This window comes from Neovison vison, chromosome 9 (assembly GCF_020171115.1).
Source record: "Neovison vison isolate M4711 chromosome 9, ASM_NN_V1, whole genome shotgun sequence".
Classification (NCBI taxonomy): Eukaryota; Metazoa; Chordata; class Mammalia; order Carnivora; family Mustelidae; genus Neogale; species Neogale vison.
In genome coordinates, this window is record NC_058099.1 from 48,492,117 (window position 1) to 48,507,677 (window position 15,561).

The 15,561-nt window shown below is 39.5% G+C and overlaps 1 protein-coding gene across 2 annotated transcripts in view; it reads left to right on the top strand.

Moving 5' to 3' along the window:
- MLLT3 (MLLT3 super elongation complex subunit) overlaps positions 1 to 15,561 on the top strand; it is a 287,105-nt gene that overhangs the window by 164,349 nt on the left and 107,195 nt on the right. For both annotated transcript variants that reach the window (XM_044265593.1, XM_044265594.1), the window contains one exon: positions 5,382 to 5,525. In XM_044265593.1, the coding sequence (XP_044121528.1) occupies positions 5,382 to 5,525 (144 nt within the window). The remainder of the gene's footprint in view (positions 1 to 5,381; positions 5,526 to 15,561) is intronic.

Below are 15,561 nucleotides of genomic sequence, written 5' to 3' on the forward strand. Positions count from 1 at the left end.
CTTACTCAAAAAAAAAATCTTTAAAAGAAAATTGCACTCAGGTTCATAGAAAGAATCATTCTCTGTGGTCCTTACCCTTAGTTTTATGGAAACGTGGTTTTTTTTTTTTTTTAAATAAGTGTTGTGAAGTGATATTGTTATTCATTCTTTTCCTGCTGGTAATGATTTATATATACATCAATACGTTTTTATTTTTTAAAAAGTATGCAGGAATATATATATTTTAAAGATTTTATTATTCATTTGGGAGAGAGAGAGAGAGAGCACAGAGGGAGATTGAGAGGGAAAAGCAGACTCCCCGCTGAGCACAGAGCCAGACATGGGGCTTGATCTTGGTATCCCCAAGATCAAACCTGAGCTGAAGGAGGACACTTAACTGACTGAGCCACCCAGTGCCCCTGCAGGAGTATATTTTTTTACTCCATTTAGTCATTATTAACTGTTTGGTACAGCCTTTCCTGATTAACCCCCATGCACTTGCACAGATAAAATCTATGTCAAGTAGAGATTGGCAGGGGCATAATATTAAAATATGATATATTTTATAGATCTGTGACTGACTTACCTTTACTCCACTTGGCAGTATTTCCAAATTTGTATTTTTAAACATCTGATTGGTATTCAGTGATATGATATACTCACTTGAAGATCATTTCATTTTTTTTCTACCATTACAAACAATGCTACCACAAACATTTTATCATCTGTATCTGTCTTTGCACACATATTTGACTATTTCTGTAGAAGAGATTCTTAGAATTACTGGGTTAACATGTTGACTGCCAAATTGTCTTCCCAGAAGGCTCTACAAATTTACAGTCCCAATTATAAGGCAGAAAGCAGTCCTTCTTATGTTTTTAATTAAATTCTAAGGTTGTGTTGACTGTTTTACAGTTTAGAGGAGAGGCAGGTAAATAAAAAATGATCATAATTCAATGTGATAATTACATTAATAAAGGAACGCTCTAAGAGGAATGTCTAATACAGATTGGATTGGAAGTATTAGGAAGACTTCAGCAGATTTCATGCTTTAGCTGTGTTTTGAATAATGAGGGCATTAAGCAAGCAAGGCAGGAGAGGTGTGTTGGGAGGGAGTAGAGTGTAGACGTGGGGAGCAGTACATGTGAAAGGCAAAATGAATGAACTAATGCGAAGTACTGGGAACCGCAAGTGCTACACAATTCTGGAAGCACAGGGTGTCGTGAGAAAACAAAGGAAATGCAGGGAAAGTATTAAAGGAAGATGGTTATTCCGAGGAAGTAGGATTTTATCCTTTGGAAAACAATGAGTCATTAAAGGCATTTATATCAATGAAAGGATGTAATCTGATTTTTCTACTGGGAAGATCACTGCCTTGTCCCTGTGGGAGGTAGAATGGGGTGGGTTCAGACATCGGGGAGGTGACCAGGTGAGGAATGATGAAGGTCTAAGCTAAGGCAAAGGTATGGTGACTGGACAAAGGAGCTGAATTTGAGAGTTCCTAAGGGGGAATTCTGAGTAGAAATTGGGAGACTATTTGAGTGTGATGAGTGAAGTGGGAGGAAGAGCTGGGAATTTTTTTTTGTATTTTTAACTTCGATAAGAAATTAGGACTAATGCTTGCCAAGATGTAGTGAATAGGAGAAAGGACAGATAAAGATAAGCTCAAGTTAAGATAACCTGTGACTTTTGGGGCACCTGGGTGGCTCAGTGGGTTGAAGCCTCTGCCTTCAACTCAGGTCATGATCCCAGGGTCCTGGGATCGAGCCCCGTGTCGGGCTCTCTGCTCCGCAGGGAGCCTGCTTCCTCCCCTCTCTCTCTCTGCCTGCCTCTCTGCCTACTTGTGATTTCTCTCTCTGTGTCAAATAAATTAAAAAATCTTTTAAAAGAAAAAAAAGATAATCCGTGACTTTGCTGTTGCTGTGGGTCAACTCAGTGGAGATGTGGGCAGATTGTGCAACATGAGTATCTGGCCGTCAGGTGGTTGCTGGGCTGGGGGTATGGATAAGGGAGTAACTGTCCTATAGGAAGAAGTGACACCCTATGAATGTGTGTCAGCTCCTTGGGGAACTTGCTGCAGTTAAAGGAGGTCTAAGGGTCAGCGACTAGAGATGGGAAGCCTGAAAAGAAGACTGGAAGGAATGCCAGTTAAGTGCCAGGAGAGAGGGGTATCCTGATGAAAGAGGGAAAGACCAGGTTTCAGGGCTGCTTGCTAATGAGTGAATGAGTGGAGACTGATTTGGGGAGGTGTGGACTAGGAGGTGGAAACTGAATTTGTAGTCTTTAATGCTTACATTTTGACAGTTTTAGGTGCTAAGATTTTTGAGTCAAAAAACGTAGGTTCAAATCACTTTGTTTCATCACAATAGTAATATAATAAATCCTTTTTTTAAATAAAGAAAGATTTTTTTAGAGTGCATTGGGGAGGGAGGGTCCCAGGGAGAGAGAGAATGCCAGGCAGGCTCCACAGCCAGCGCAGAGTGCGTCGTGGGGCTCTGTCTCGGGATCCTGACATTATGAGCTGAGCCGGAATGAAGAGACAGATGCTTAACCCTCTGAGCCACCAGGTGCCCCACAAATTTTTCTTTTTTAGAGACAAACATTGCTTTATTTGAATACATTCTCTATTAAAAAACAGAACTACCTCATACATTGCTATTGAGATTTTAAAATGGTGCAGCCACTCTGGAAACGAGTAAGGCAGTTTGTAAAAAATGTTGAAACACGGAGTTACTTTATGACTCAGAGGTTCTGCCCTTAGGTGTTTACCCAAGAGAAATGAAAATACATGTCTGCATAAAAACTTAAACACAGATGTTCATACCAGCACTATTCGCAGTGGCTAAAAAGAAAAAAATACACATGTCTATCCTAGAAGTGGATAAACAGTAACTGGGATACCTCATACAGTGGAATATTACTCAGCTGTAAAAAGGAACTAACTACTGACATATGACAACATGGATGAACCCTGGAAACATCATGCCAAGTGAAAGAAGACAAAGGATTACATATTGTATATGTTCATATATTTGTATGAAATGCCAAGTCTGCAGAATAGGCAACTTTAGGGAAACTGAAGTAGATTAGTGGTAGGAGGTGATCCAGGATCTGGGGGAATGGGGAGTGACTCCTGATGTATTTGAGTTTTATTTCTGGAATGATGAGAATGTAAATCTAAAATTAGGTGGTGGTGATGGTCTCATAATTCTGTGAATATAGTAAAAACCACTAAATTGTATACTTTTAAGGACAGATTTTATGGTCCGTGAATTATTTCTCAATAAAGCTGTTAAAAGTAAACAAAATGGCAAAGCTAATGACAAATGAAAGAAAATGGTAACCCTTCACAGAGATGGTTAATATTTGTAACACAGAGGCGTTTTTATATAAAGTAATGCAACAAAATCCAGTGCTTTAATTTCCATACCTGTGAAACAGGGCTCACAGTTGACCTAGAGGCGAGCTATGAGAATTAAATGAGATAACTGTTAACATTCGTACTAGTCACTGTCATTATTCTTAGTCTTCATTGCACCTGGGATGCTTAAGAATCCGTGTGTAGAGAGGTTTAAGTGTTTAGCTAACTATGGTAGTAGCTCGAGAGTAGAACTTGAGTATCATGAAATTCTGATGATTGCGTTCTTGTGGATCTGATGCTGTTTCCTCCTCCTGGTTCATTTCACAGATGTTTATTGCATTTCTGCTATGCACAGGTGCTAAGCTAATTGTCAAGGATGCAAGGATGATTCAACCATTGCTCCTGCTTTCAAGATTTTTTTTTTTAAAGACTAGTTTAATGAAGCCATTGAACATGATACTGGGGAAACATTCAAATATTACATAATACATTCGTAATTAAACTGGTTAGCAACTGAGGCACAGAAAATCAGGGTTAAAGCAAAATAAGCTTTCAAAAGAAAACAGTTTGTGTCAAAAAACTGAAAGCCTCTTTGAGAAAACTGATGACAATGTCAAAGTTTTTGTGTTTTTTTTTTTTAAATTTTCTTATTTTTTTTCTGATTTCTTTCCTTATTTTACTGTTATGTTAGTCACCATACAATACATCATTTTTAAATTTAATTTGATTTGTGTCTGTGTGTGTGTTCCAGAATTCATTGTTTATGCACCACACCCAGTGCTCCATGTAATATGTGCCCTCCTTAATACCCACCACCAGGCTCACCCGACCCCCCACCCCCCTCCCCTCCCAAACCCTCAGTTTGTTTCTCAGAGTCACAGTCTCTCATGGTTAAGTAGGATAAAGGGAAAGACAGGATGCTTACCCTAAGATGTGGCAAGGAGGAGAGAGACGCTCACAGGGCAGAGGCGAGGCAGTATGTAAATTGGAAGTGGAGTTCTAGGAATCCGTCCCCAAAGTGAAACCTGAGTGGAGAAGGAGGAGTACAAGTTGTCCAAGTGACAAAAAGGTGGAGGAATGGAGGTGGGCAATGAGGGTGGTAACGGGAAGCAAGGGTGAAACTCAGAGCTAGCCTGGAACATAAAGGATGCTGGGAATACCCAACAGCATGTGTTTGCTGCACCAGGAGATGGGTAGATGTTGTGTTGCAGGATGAAGAGCCGAGAGCCAGGTTCTGAAAGCCTTTCTAAGGAGGCCTTCCAGTGAGCTTAGATGTTTATCCTGATGGCAGTTGGTGACTTTTGAAGTGTGTGTGTGTGTTTTTAAGATTCTGTTTATTTGTTTGACAGAGAGAGACCGTGAGAGAGGGAGCACAAGCAGGGGGGAGTGGGAGAGGGAGAAGCAGGCTTGCTGCAGAGCGGGGAGCCCGAAGTGGGGCCCGATCCCAGGACCTGAGCTGAAGGCTGACGCTTATCTACCGAGCCACCCAGGTGCCCCAGCTTTTTAAGTTTTAATCAAGCTGTGGAATGGCTAGATTTTTGTTCCATGTGGATAATTTTGAGGCCTGGATGAAGGAGGAATTGAAGATCAATCTGTCCTGAAGTAGGAAGACCTGCTAGAGAAAGGAGCTTATTATAGTTTGGGCAGTGAGAAGAGTTACGGGTTAGAAATACTTGGGAGAGAAAATGGCAGTTGTTGCTAATGGGTGGAGGGGGTGGAGTGGCAAAGGGAGGAAGTGGCTTCAGGGGTATCTTAGGTTTCTAGTTGGGTGGCTGTGTTGGTGATGTTGTACCACTTGAGATATTACAGAAAAAACGATGAGTTGATTCTCTCAGAAAACAGGACACTGATTCATTAGGTATTTGCTTTTTGCTTTGTAGATAATCCCATGATAATTTTCTTTTTCCAGGTCTTTGACACAATAGCTGTTGGATACCTGGGTCTTCCCTGTTTCTTCTGAAGAATGAAACTTTGCTTTCAAAATTTGTGTGTGCTTAACTCTTCTCTTTTCTTTCTCATTTTTTTTTTTTTAAATCTCTAGGAAGAACCTAAGAAAGTCCGCTTTGATTATGACTTATTCCTGCATCTTGAAGGCCATCCACCAGTGAATCACCTCCGCTGTGAAAAGCTAACTTTCAACAACCCCACAGAGGAGTTTAGAAGAAAGTTGCTGAAGGCAGGAGGGGTAAGTGGGCACTGCCTTGTGAAAAACCTTCATATCAAAAACTAGTTGCTACTGTGTTAAGAGGTATCCTAGTGTTTTGAGAGAGGTGAGAGAGAGGAAGGACCTTAATGACTTAGCTATGCACTCCTGGTTTGGGAGGAAGAGGTAAGCCAACACGAATACTTTAAGTAGGTCTGAATCTGAAATTCCACTGTTTCTAAGAATAACTTGATAGTCTGTGCAACTCAAATCTATTTTAACAAAAAGCCGAAAACAATAAACTTTCCTCAGTTAAGGACAGTGTCTGAACTTTGTCATACAAGTTTATAGAAACTTTTAGGTAAATTTGAAAGTCCTGTTTAAAATTATATAAAAAGAGGGATGGCTGGGTGGCTCAGTTGTGTTAAGCGGCTGCCTTCGCCTCAGGTCATGGTCCCAGCGTCCTGGGATCAAGTCCCATATCAGGCTCCTTGCTCGGCAGGGAGCCTGCTTCTCCCTCTGCCTCTGCCTGCCTCTCTGTCTGCCTGTGCTCACTCTCTCTCTCTCGGACCAAAAAAAATTAAATAAATAAAATAAAATAATATAAAAAGAGGTTGTTGTCCAGATTTTCTTGTGAAAAATTAATAGAAAAGGTATAGTCATTCATATGACAGGCTTGGGTATTTAAATGCACATTTTTGTTTATTTGAATTGTGTGTAGGTAAAAGATGGATCTTTCTTTCTTTTTTTTTTTTTTTTTTAAGATTTTATTTATTTGAGATAGAAAGAGAAGGAGAGAGAGAGTATGAGCAGGGGAGGTTCAGAGGCATAGGGAGGAGGAGAAGCAGACTCCCTGCTGAGGAGGGAGCCTAACATGGGACTCGATCCCAGGACCCTGGGATCATGACCTGAGCTGAAGGCAGACACTTAGGCCACCCAGGTGCCCCAGATTTCTATCTATCTATCTCTCTATCTATCTATCTATTTATAAAAGATCATGGTAGCCAAGTTTTGCTTGTGTGATTTGGCTTGGTTGGGGAACAGGGGGTTTTGTACAGATAATAAAGCGTGGAGTATTAGTTTACTGACTTGTCAAAGTCTGCAGTGGGCACCGTTGGGACCATCATCCTCATTCCACTTCATGTGAACTTCCTGTGTCATCTTCTGTGGGCAGTTCTGACCCCATAAAATGTTAAAATGTGTTCTTTATTTCAGAATTTCCTTCACTTCGTTTTTCTGGAAGGTTTTTGATAGCTTTGCCTCAATGCACGTATCATACGTGTAAACATGTGTGGACCATAACTTTGCAAAATGCCTCATTTCTCCTGTAAGCTCTATCTGAGGGCTATGCAGGGAAGAGTGTGGCTTTATACAGCACGGGAAGTTTTTCCCTTTATTGAAACCCCTTTCGGTGGGGTTAGAGACAACCACTTTGAGAAGATGTGGATCCTCTCATAAGAAAATCACCCATATGTTCACGTCTGTGAACTTTTTGGTTTATGTGGAACTTGTGAAGCCCATTTTTTGGAATCCTTTTTTTTGCCAAGCACCCCTCCTTTCAGTTGAAATACTAATGCATTTGAAGCATTGTAAGTCCCTTTACCACATTTCCTTGAGCACTCTGAATAAAATGGTATTTGTCATAAATACCATCTCATGGTATTTTTGTCTTTATTTGTCTTAATGTGCTGTGTCTGTACATTATGGGTTAAATAGGTTATTGGGCCAGCTTTGGAAATAAACCACCACTTATAGTACTTCATGGGGAAATGTATCTTCATGAAGAAATGGCCTTTTGTGATACAATTCATTTTCCTTTTTTTTTTTTAAATTTAAATTTACTTATTTTAGGGGAGAGTGAACAAGCGTGACTAGGGGGAGGGGCAGTGAAAGGGAGGGGGAGAGAGAATCGTCAAGCAGACTCCCTGCTGAGCAGGGAGCCAGATATGGGGCCTGATCTTAGGGCCCTGAGATCATGACCTGACCTGAAATCAAGAGTCAGACGCTTAACTGCCTGAGGCACCCAGGCACCCTTTAATACAACTCATTTTTTTTTTTTAAAGATTTTATTTATTTATTTGACAGAGAGAGATCACAAGTAGGCAGAGGCAGGCAGAGAGAGAGGAGGAAGCAGGCTCCCTGCTGAGCAGAGAGCCCGATGTGGGACTCGATCCCAGGACCCTGAGATCATGACCTGAGCCGAAGGCAGCGGCTTAACCCACTGAGCCACCCAGGCTCCCCAATACAACTCATTTTTAAACTTAGAGATTTATTATATATTTATTAAGGAATGGTGTTTTTTTTTTAAAGGCTGTTTTATTCTTTTTATAGTTATCAAAACCACAGTGTTGATGCTATTTACCTCTGGCTATGCCCTTAAAAATGAGCTGGTCCATTCCTGGTTATCTACCCAACAAAAATGAAAACACTAGTTTGAAAAGATATATGTGCTCTTATGTTTATTGCAGCATTATTTACAATAGCCAAGAAGCACCCTATGTGTCCATTGATAGACGAATGGGTAAAGAAGATGTGCTATATATATGTAATGGGATATTACTTTGCAGTAAAGGAGGAATGAAATCCTGCCGTTCATGACACCATGGATGGACCTCGTAGATGGATATTCTGCTAAGTGTAGTAAGTCAGACAGAAAAAGACAAATACCATGATTTTACTCATATTTGGAATCTCAAAAACAAGTCAAAGACAAATACCATGACTTTACTTATATATGGAATGAAAAAAACTGGCAACCAACCAAACAAACAAAATAAACCACAGAAACAGACTTGCAAATACAGAGAACAAATTTTGGTGGTCACCAGAAGGGAGGAGGGTAGGGGACTGGTGAGAAATATGAAGGGGATTAAGAGGTACAGCCTTCTAGCTATAAAGTCAGTAAGTCATGGGAATGAAAATAGAGCATAGGGAATTTAGTCAGTAAGACTGTGATAAATGTATATGACGACAGATACACTTCTCATGGCGAGCATTTCATAATGTAGATAGCTGGCGAATTACTACGTTGGACACCTGAAACTAAGATGATATTGTTGGTCAACTATACTTCAATCAAAAAAAAAAAAAGAGCTGGTCCATTTAAAATCCTGATTGTTACTATTTCCGTTTTGTGATGGTGGCATTTTATGCTTCTCATTATCCTCTTGGCTGTGTCTTCAGGTGGGTGATCAGAGCCTGTGGATTCTGGAGCTTGAATATGTCAGGCTTCTGATAAGAGTCGTAGGAAAGAGTAAATATGACACAAGAACTTTTTAGAACACTTCTTAGTCCCAGAGAACTCAGGGCTTGCTGGCCCACTGGAGAAGGGGTTACAGGTCACTGATAGTACAGATGAGTGCATTGTCGATAAGGTCTCCGGTAGAGTTCTCTCTCCCTCTTCTCAGCTTTATCTCAGAACTGTCCTCCTTGACTCTCCTTCGTTGTATTTTTTGGAGGGCAGTTTGAAGCCTGCAGATTTTTTTCTGTTAGACTTAGATTGTGTCTTGACACCTCTAAAATAAGTTGAAATGTGAACTATTCAGGCAAATCAGTTACTTAACATAAATTCTTTAAGAGACTGATGCCAGTGGATTTTGGGGTAAAATTAAAATTTGAAAATGTGTTTGAAGTAATAGAAATCCTCTAGATTCTGTCAAGGTAGTATGGGAAAATTAGTCTTTTATGGAAATCTGGGCTTCTCTAGACTAATGAACATTTTTTTGGCTGCCTAGATTTTTGTCTACGTTGTATAGTTTTTTGCCTGATATGTAAATATTTATCATTGTCTTGATATTAATGCAGACTGCTATAGTGTTACTAACTTATGAACCATTTTGATTTTATTAAAAATATTCTTTCTTTCTTCTTTTTTTTTTTTCCCAAAGATTTTATTTATTTATTTAAGAGAGAGAGTGAGAAAGCTTGAGCGGGGAGAAGGTCAGAGGCAGAAGTAGACTCCCCATGGAGCCGGGAGCCTGATGCAGGACTCAATCCTGGGACTCTGGGATCATATCCTGAGCTGAAGAGCCACCAGGCGCTGTTGAAATCTTTCTTTTAAGCTCTGTTAACATAATTGACATGCATATACCATTGTATAAGTTTAAGATGTACAGTGTATTGATTTGTATATTTCAGAAAGATATTAGCTATCATCTCCATCACATTACATAATTACCATTTCTTTTTTGGTGAAAACATTTAAGATCTACTCTCTTAATAACTTTAAAATACACAGTATGATAATATTAATTATAATTGCCATGTATAATTGCTTTCCATTGCATTCCACTTGCTCCTCTTATAAGTGACCGTTCGTCCTGTTTGACCAGCATCTCCTCCCTCCCCCCACTCTCCAGCACCTGGTAGCTGCCATTGTAGTCTCTGTTTCTGGGAGTTCAGCTTTTTAAGATTACACATATAAGTGATATCATAGAGTATCTGTCTTTCTCAGTCTGACTTTCACTTAGTGTAATGCTTTCAAGTTTCACCCATGTTGTCACCAATGGCACGATGTCCTTTCTCAGGGCTGAATAATACTCCATTATTCTGTCGATTCACTTAGGTTGTTTCCACATCTTAGCTATTGTGAATAGTGCTGCTGTGGACATAGAAGCACAGATGTCTTTTCAGTATGCTGAAAAGTATGCTTTTATTTCCTTTGTTTAAACACACACACATGCACATACGCACTTGAGATTGCTGGATCCTATGGTAGTTCTGTTTTTAATTTTTTGAGGAACCTCTATATATTGTTTTCCATAGTGGCTGTACCAGTGTACAATCCCACCAACAGTGCATTGAGGATTTTATTTTTTTCCACATCCTCTCCAATACTTATCATTTCTTATTGTTTTGATAATAGCCTATTTAACAAGTGTGAGGCGATCTTTCTCAGGGGCTAAATCGTGATTTTATTTTGCGTTTCCCTGATGATTAGTGATCTTAAGTACCTTTTTTTTTTTTTTAAAGATTTTATTTATTTATTTGACAGAGAGAGATTACAAGTAGGCAGAGAGGCAGGCAGAGAGAGAGAGAGAGGAGGAAGCAGGCTCCCTGCCGAGCAGAGAGCCCGATGCGGGACTCGATCCCAGGACCTTGAGATCATGACCTGAGTGGGAGGCAGCGGCTTAACCCACTGAGCCACCCAGGCGCCCCTTAAGTACCTTTTTATGTACCTGTTGGCCATCGTGTATCTTCTTAGGCAGATTTTTAAAATCAGACTGTAGTTTCTGCCATTGAGGTATATGAATTCTTTATATATTTTGGATATTAACCCCTTAGATGATTTGCAAATACTTTCCTCTGTAGGTTTCCTTTTTCATTTTGTGGATGATTTCCCTTGCTTTGCAGAAGCTTTTTGTTTGATGTAATTGTACTTGTTTATTTTTTATTTTGTTGCCTTTGTTTTCATGTTTATTAGAATCTTGTTATGACTCTGTCTCTTCAGATAAACTCCCCCCCCTGGATTTTAGGGCTAGTGAGGGGTGCTAAGTTTCTTACACTTAAACATTACATGTGTGATATAGATGTTTATATTCTATCTTTACAGCAAAATCTCAATCCCATATCATATGTATCTACTGTGTGAAATCATTATAGCATGAGGCATGAAAGAGTAAACCTGCTGTTTGGGCTCTGGGTCCTTCTCCTGACTTTTTCTTTTAAACCAAAAGTACATAACACTAGTAAAAGTTGAACTTGGCGGGGCACTGGGTGGCTCAGTGGGTTAAAGCCTCTGCCTTCAGCTCAGGTTATGATTCCAGGGTCCCGGGATCAAGCCCCGCATCGGGCTCTCTGCTGAGCAGGGAGCCTGCTTCCTCCTCTCTCTCTTCTGCCTCTCTGCCTGCTTGTAATCTCTGTCAAATATATAAATAAAATCTTAAAAAAAAAAAAAAGTTGAACTTGGCTTTTCAAGAGATCAGAAAGGTTGTTTTTAGAGGTAGTAGCATCTTAGAAAAATGCTTTTAACTATTAGAAGAAAATAATTCCAAAGAGCTTTCTGCCAGAAGATCTTGAAAGATTTTAGACTTTTTTTTTCTACTTTAGAATCTATAAACCAATATGTCATAAATTACATGACAACTTTTTTCTTGAGGTGTGTGTTCCCAAAACATTCCTTTTTTTCCCTCTGGATTTCTTTTTTTTTTTAAAGTGTTGCAGCTCATTCTAAATAGTCTCAAAGAAATGTACTCTTCTGTTGAATAACAGAAGTTATATATGTATATATATATATATATATATATATATATATAACAGAAGTTATATATATAAAGTATATATTTCGGATATTTTGCTTTAAAAGAAAAAATAGTAACTTTTGAGGGAAGGACACTTTTGTAATGAAGCATCGTTCTCTGAGAATATTGGACTACAGAATGATTTCATTTTCAAGACCCTAAAGGTAGGTTCCTCTAAATGAGAGACCTCATTGGAACTGCTGTAGGGAACTTGTAGATTTGGTTTAGGATCTAGCCCCTGTCAGGCCTTAAGTAAAAGACAGAAGGCAGGGGTCTGGACATACAAAAGAACAACCTGGGAGCTCCTGAGAGGAGATTGCTTTTATTTTGAGATCTTATTCTATTTTTTGTTTGGTAGGAAGGGTAGAGACCATGAGCAATAAACTTTTGAGGGTAAGACATGATGTAGTCTATTTGTCCTTGGATTTTAAACAAAAGGACAAAATATACCCCATTGGGAAGCCTTTTGAGGGTAAGACATGATGTAGTCTATTTGTCCTTGGATTTTAAACAAAAGGACAAAATATACCCCATTGGGAAGCACCTCTGAATTCCACTGAGAATTTCTACTTTTTTTTTTTTTATTATTTGACAGACAGAGGTCACAAGTAGGCAGAGAGAGGGGGAAGCAGGCTCCCTGCTGAGCAGAGAGCCTGATGTGGGGCTTGATCCCAGGACCCTTGGGATCATGACCTGAGCCTAAGGCAGAGGCTTTAACCCACTGAGCCACTCAGGTGCCCCTCTACTTCTTTTTGTATAAAATGTTGAATCCTTTTTGAGTGATTTTCAAAATGCTTTTTAGGATTTCAGGGTTTTGGTTTTTTTTTTAAGGATTTTTGATCACAATAGATGAATTTGTCTTTACCGATCACTTTCTTAGTAGCTAGAATTCAGTCCTACTGAAAAAATGCTGAGGGGTTTGACATCCGTTATGTTTGACTGAAAGATGAGTTTTTCTTTTGGGTGTTGGCAGTTAAGATGCAGATATCGTGTACCCTATAGCTGAAAGTCCTCATTCTCCTAACAGCTCTCTGGGGATTCCTGTGAGGAGGGAGTGTGATACTGTTGGAAAAAGTTTTAAAATCAGGTAGACTTAAGTAAAAAGCTCTTCTTTGCCATCTTCTAGCTGAAAAAAAATGATGGCATCTCTTTGAATCTCAGTTTGTCAGCCGTGAAATGGGTGAGACTGTGTTTTCCTCAGTGGGAATGTCCAAACATTAAATTCCAGTTTGGTTAGCAGATACCCGACCCCTTGGTTCTTTTTCCTTTGTTGGTTTAGAAAATCAACAGATCTTTAACCACATTTACGTCAAGCATTAAAGGACCATGAGAAAGGTTTGCTCTGTGGCATAAGCCGCTCTAGATTTAGTCACAGGAAGCCGTCTTTACTACCGGTGAGTGTGACTCGCATATTGGTGGACCTGTGTTGGATTTAAAGGATAGTAGCCCATGGTATCTCCCTTCAAGGAGTTTAACTCTGGCAGCTTATATTTTGCTTATGTAAAGATTTTATTTATTTATTTGACTGACAGAGATCACAAGCAGGCAGAGCGGCAGGCAGAGAGAGAGGAGGAAGCAGGCTCCCTGCTGAGCAGAAAGCCCGATGCGGGGCTCCATCTCAGGACCCTGAGATCATGACCTGAGCTGAAGGCAGCGGCTTAACCCACTGAGCCACCCAGGCACCCTATTTTGCTTCTATAAAGTAAATGAAGATCTGTTCTTTTTTTTAAGATGTAAGTTTTCATTAGAGAAATTACTAGTTTTCATCATTGTTCTTAATTCTGAATTTCTAGCAGATCTAATAAGGCTTCTTAAAGCCCTTAGAAGATTTCCTAAGTAGTATGTTCAGCACGGTGGTTGTATCCTTATGCTTCTGGGGAGAAAGCACAAAAGGGACAAGTATCTTTGGAGAATCGAGTTTATGTTACAGCTGCTCCCCTGTTTTTGGCCTGGAAATCAAATGGTCTGCTGTGGTTCTGTTGTTCTTTATGGAATGGTGGTAGGATTCTGGTAGATTTTTTTTTTTTTTTTTTGTCTTGCTTGCTTGCTTTCCTCAATTAAACAGGCCAAAGTCTAAACATGTTGTTCAGTCTATTTCTGAATCACTGGCAAGCAGTTAATTTTGAGGACTGAAAATTAAAACGAACCACAGCAGTTGTTAAAACTAGGGTTTCTATAGGCAGAAATCCAATTCCGTTCAGACACCACCTGTTTCAATAGGACATTTCAGACGCCCATTTGGCAGGCGTTGCTGGAGAAGACATGGGGAACATGCTTTCAGTCTGTGTTAAGTCTGCAGCATAATGTAGTCCTGCTTCTCGGAGTGACAGTTACATTTATATATGATACGTTTTTGCAAGGAATAAATTGGAATCTTTCTGAAACACTGCTTGCTGTGAAGTGGCATTCAAGTCCACGGCAGATCCCCACCGAGGGGTTTTGGTTATTAAAGGATCAGAGGGAGCTCTTGATAAGGAACGTTCCCCAATGCAGCTGTGCCAGCCATCTGAACATAGCATTTTATTGTAGGGTTCTGGAATGAATCTTGTCTGGGGCCCTTTAGTATTTCCTTTTGTAGGGCGATTTAGAACATTTTGAATTTCTAAACAGTATAGATCACGTTCTCCCCTCCCTCACCAAACTTTACATTGTCTTTTGAAATAGGTAAATACCCACATCATACAAAGTGATGTACAGTCAGTCTTCCTTCAGGCCACCAACAAAGCTGGCGTGAAGAACCTTTTACATAGCTCTTTGTGCACAAAGATGAGTATATCTGCAGGAGAAATTCCTAGGAGTAAAATCATGGCTCGGAGGCAAAGTGGAATTTAAATTTTGACGGACATTTACAAATTGCCTGTCAGAGAGGTTATACTACTCTGCTTGCATCAAGAATGTGTGAGAGTACCTAGTTCTCCTCACGGTGATTTATTAAACTCCCCTCCTGCCCCCCATTGGATGAGTGAAAAATGAGATCTAATTTTTAACTCAGATTTCTCTTATGAATGATGATGAGCATCTTTTCATATGTTTAAAAGCTATTTTCATTTCCTCTCGAAGACCACATTTTAATGTATTTTAAATTGGAAATATTCTAAGTGTTTCGGTTTCAACTTAAATTTATGGGTATTCTTCCCACATACTTGCATTTGGAAAGGTTACAACAAGATAGGGAAGCCTCTTTCACCAAGGTCCATGTTTTCAGGCTTTCTTCAACATGTAACAAATTATGTTCTTAGGAACTGATTTGTCAAGACTTAGGCTTCTAAAAATATAAGTGGCTTTTGTGGCAAACTCATCCCAGGAGTGCCCAGAGGATGGATAGCTGGCTGCTTATTTTTAAAATGACTCAAAGAAAATAATGCATGGAAGATTATGTTAGTCGCTGTTCCTGGACAGCTTCATTTGATTTTTTGGATATTTGTTTTGGGACAAGTGTGCCTTTTTGTTATTTTCTGATATATATCATTCTGTAATAACCTTTCTCAAAAGATAAGCAGGATGCTGCTGTTTTTCACCAGCACCAATAAAAGCTGATTTATTTAAATAAATGTAGGATCAAGTAGGCTGCCTCATTTATTTGGTTGTTTCTCAGAATTGAGGTTAATTTTCTGTCATATATGCTCTTTGCTCTTTTCTATATCCCCTTCCCCATGCCCCTCTGCCATCCCAAGCCCAGAAGATTAAATCATGAAAGTAGAACATACGTATAAATGATAAATAGAATGTCAGAGTTGTGAGGCTTCATTCCAAATGTAACATTGGTCTCGTAAATTTTTAGGGAAAGCATGGTCATAGTAGAAAGTTATGTCACTCAACATATTTGGGTGGTTTTTATG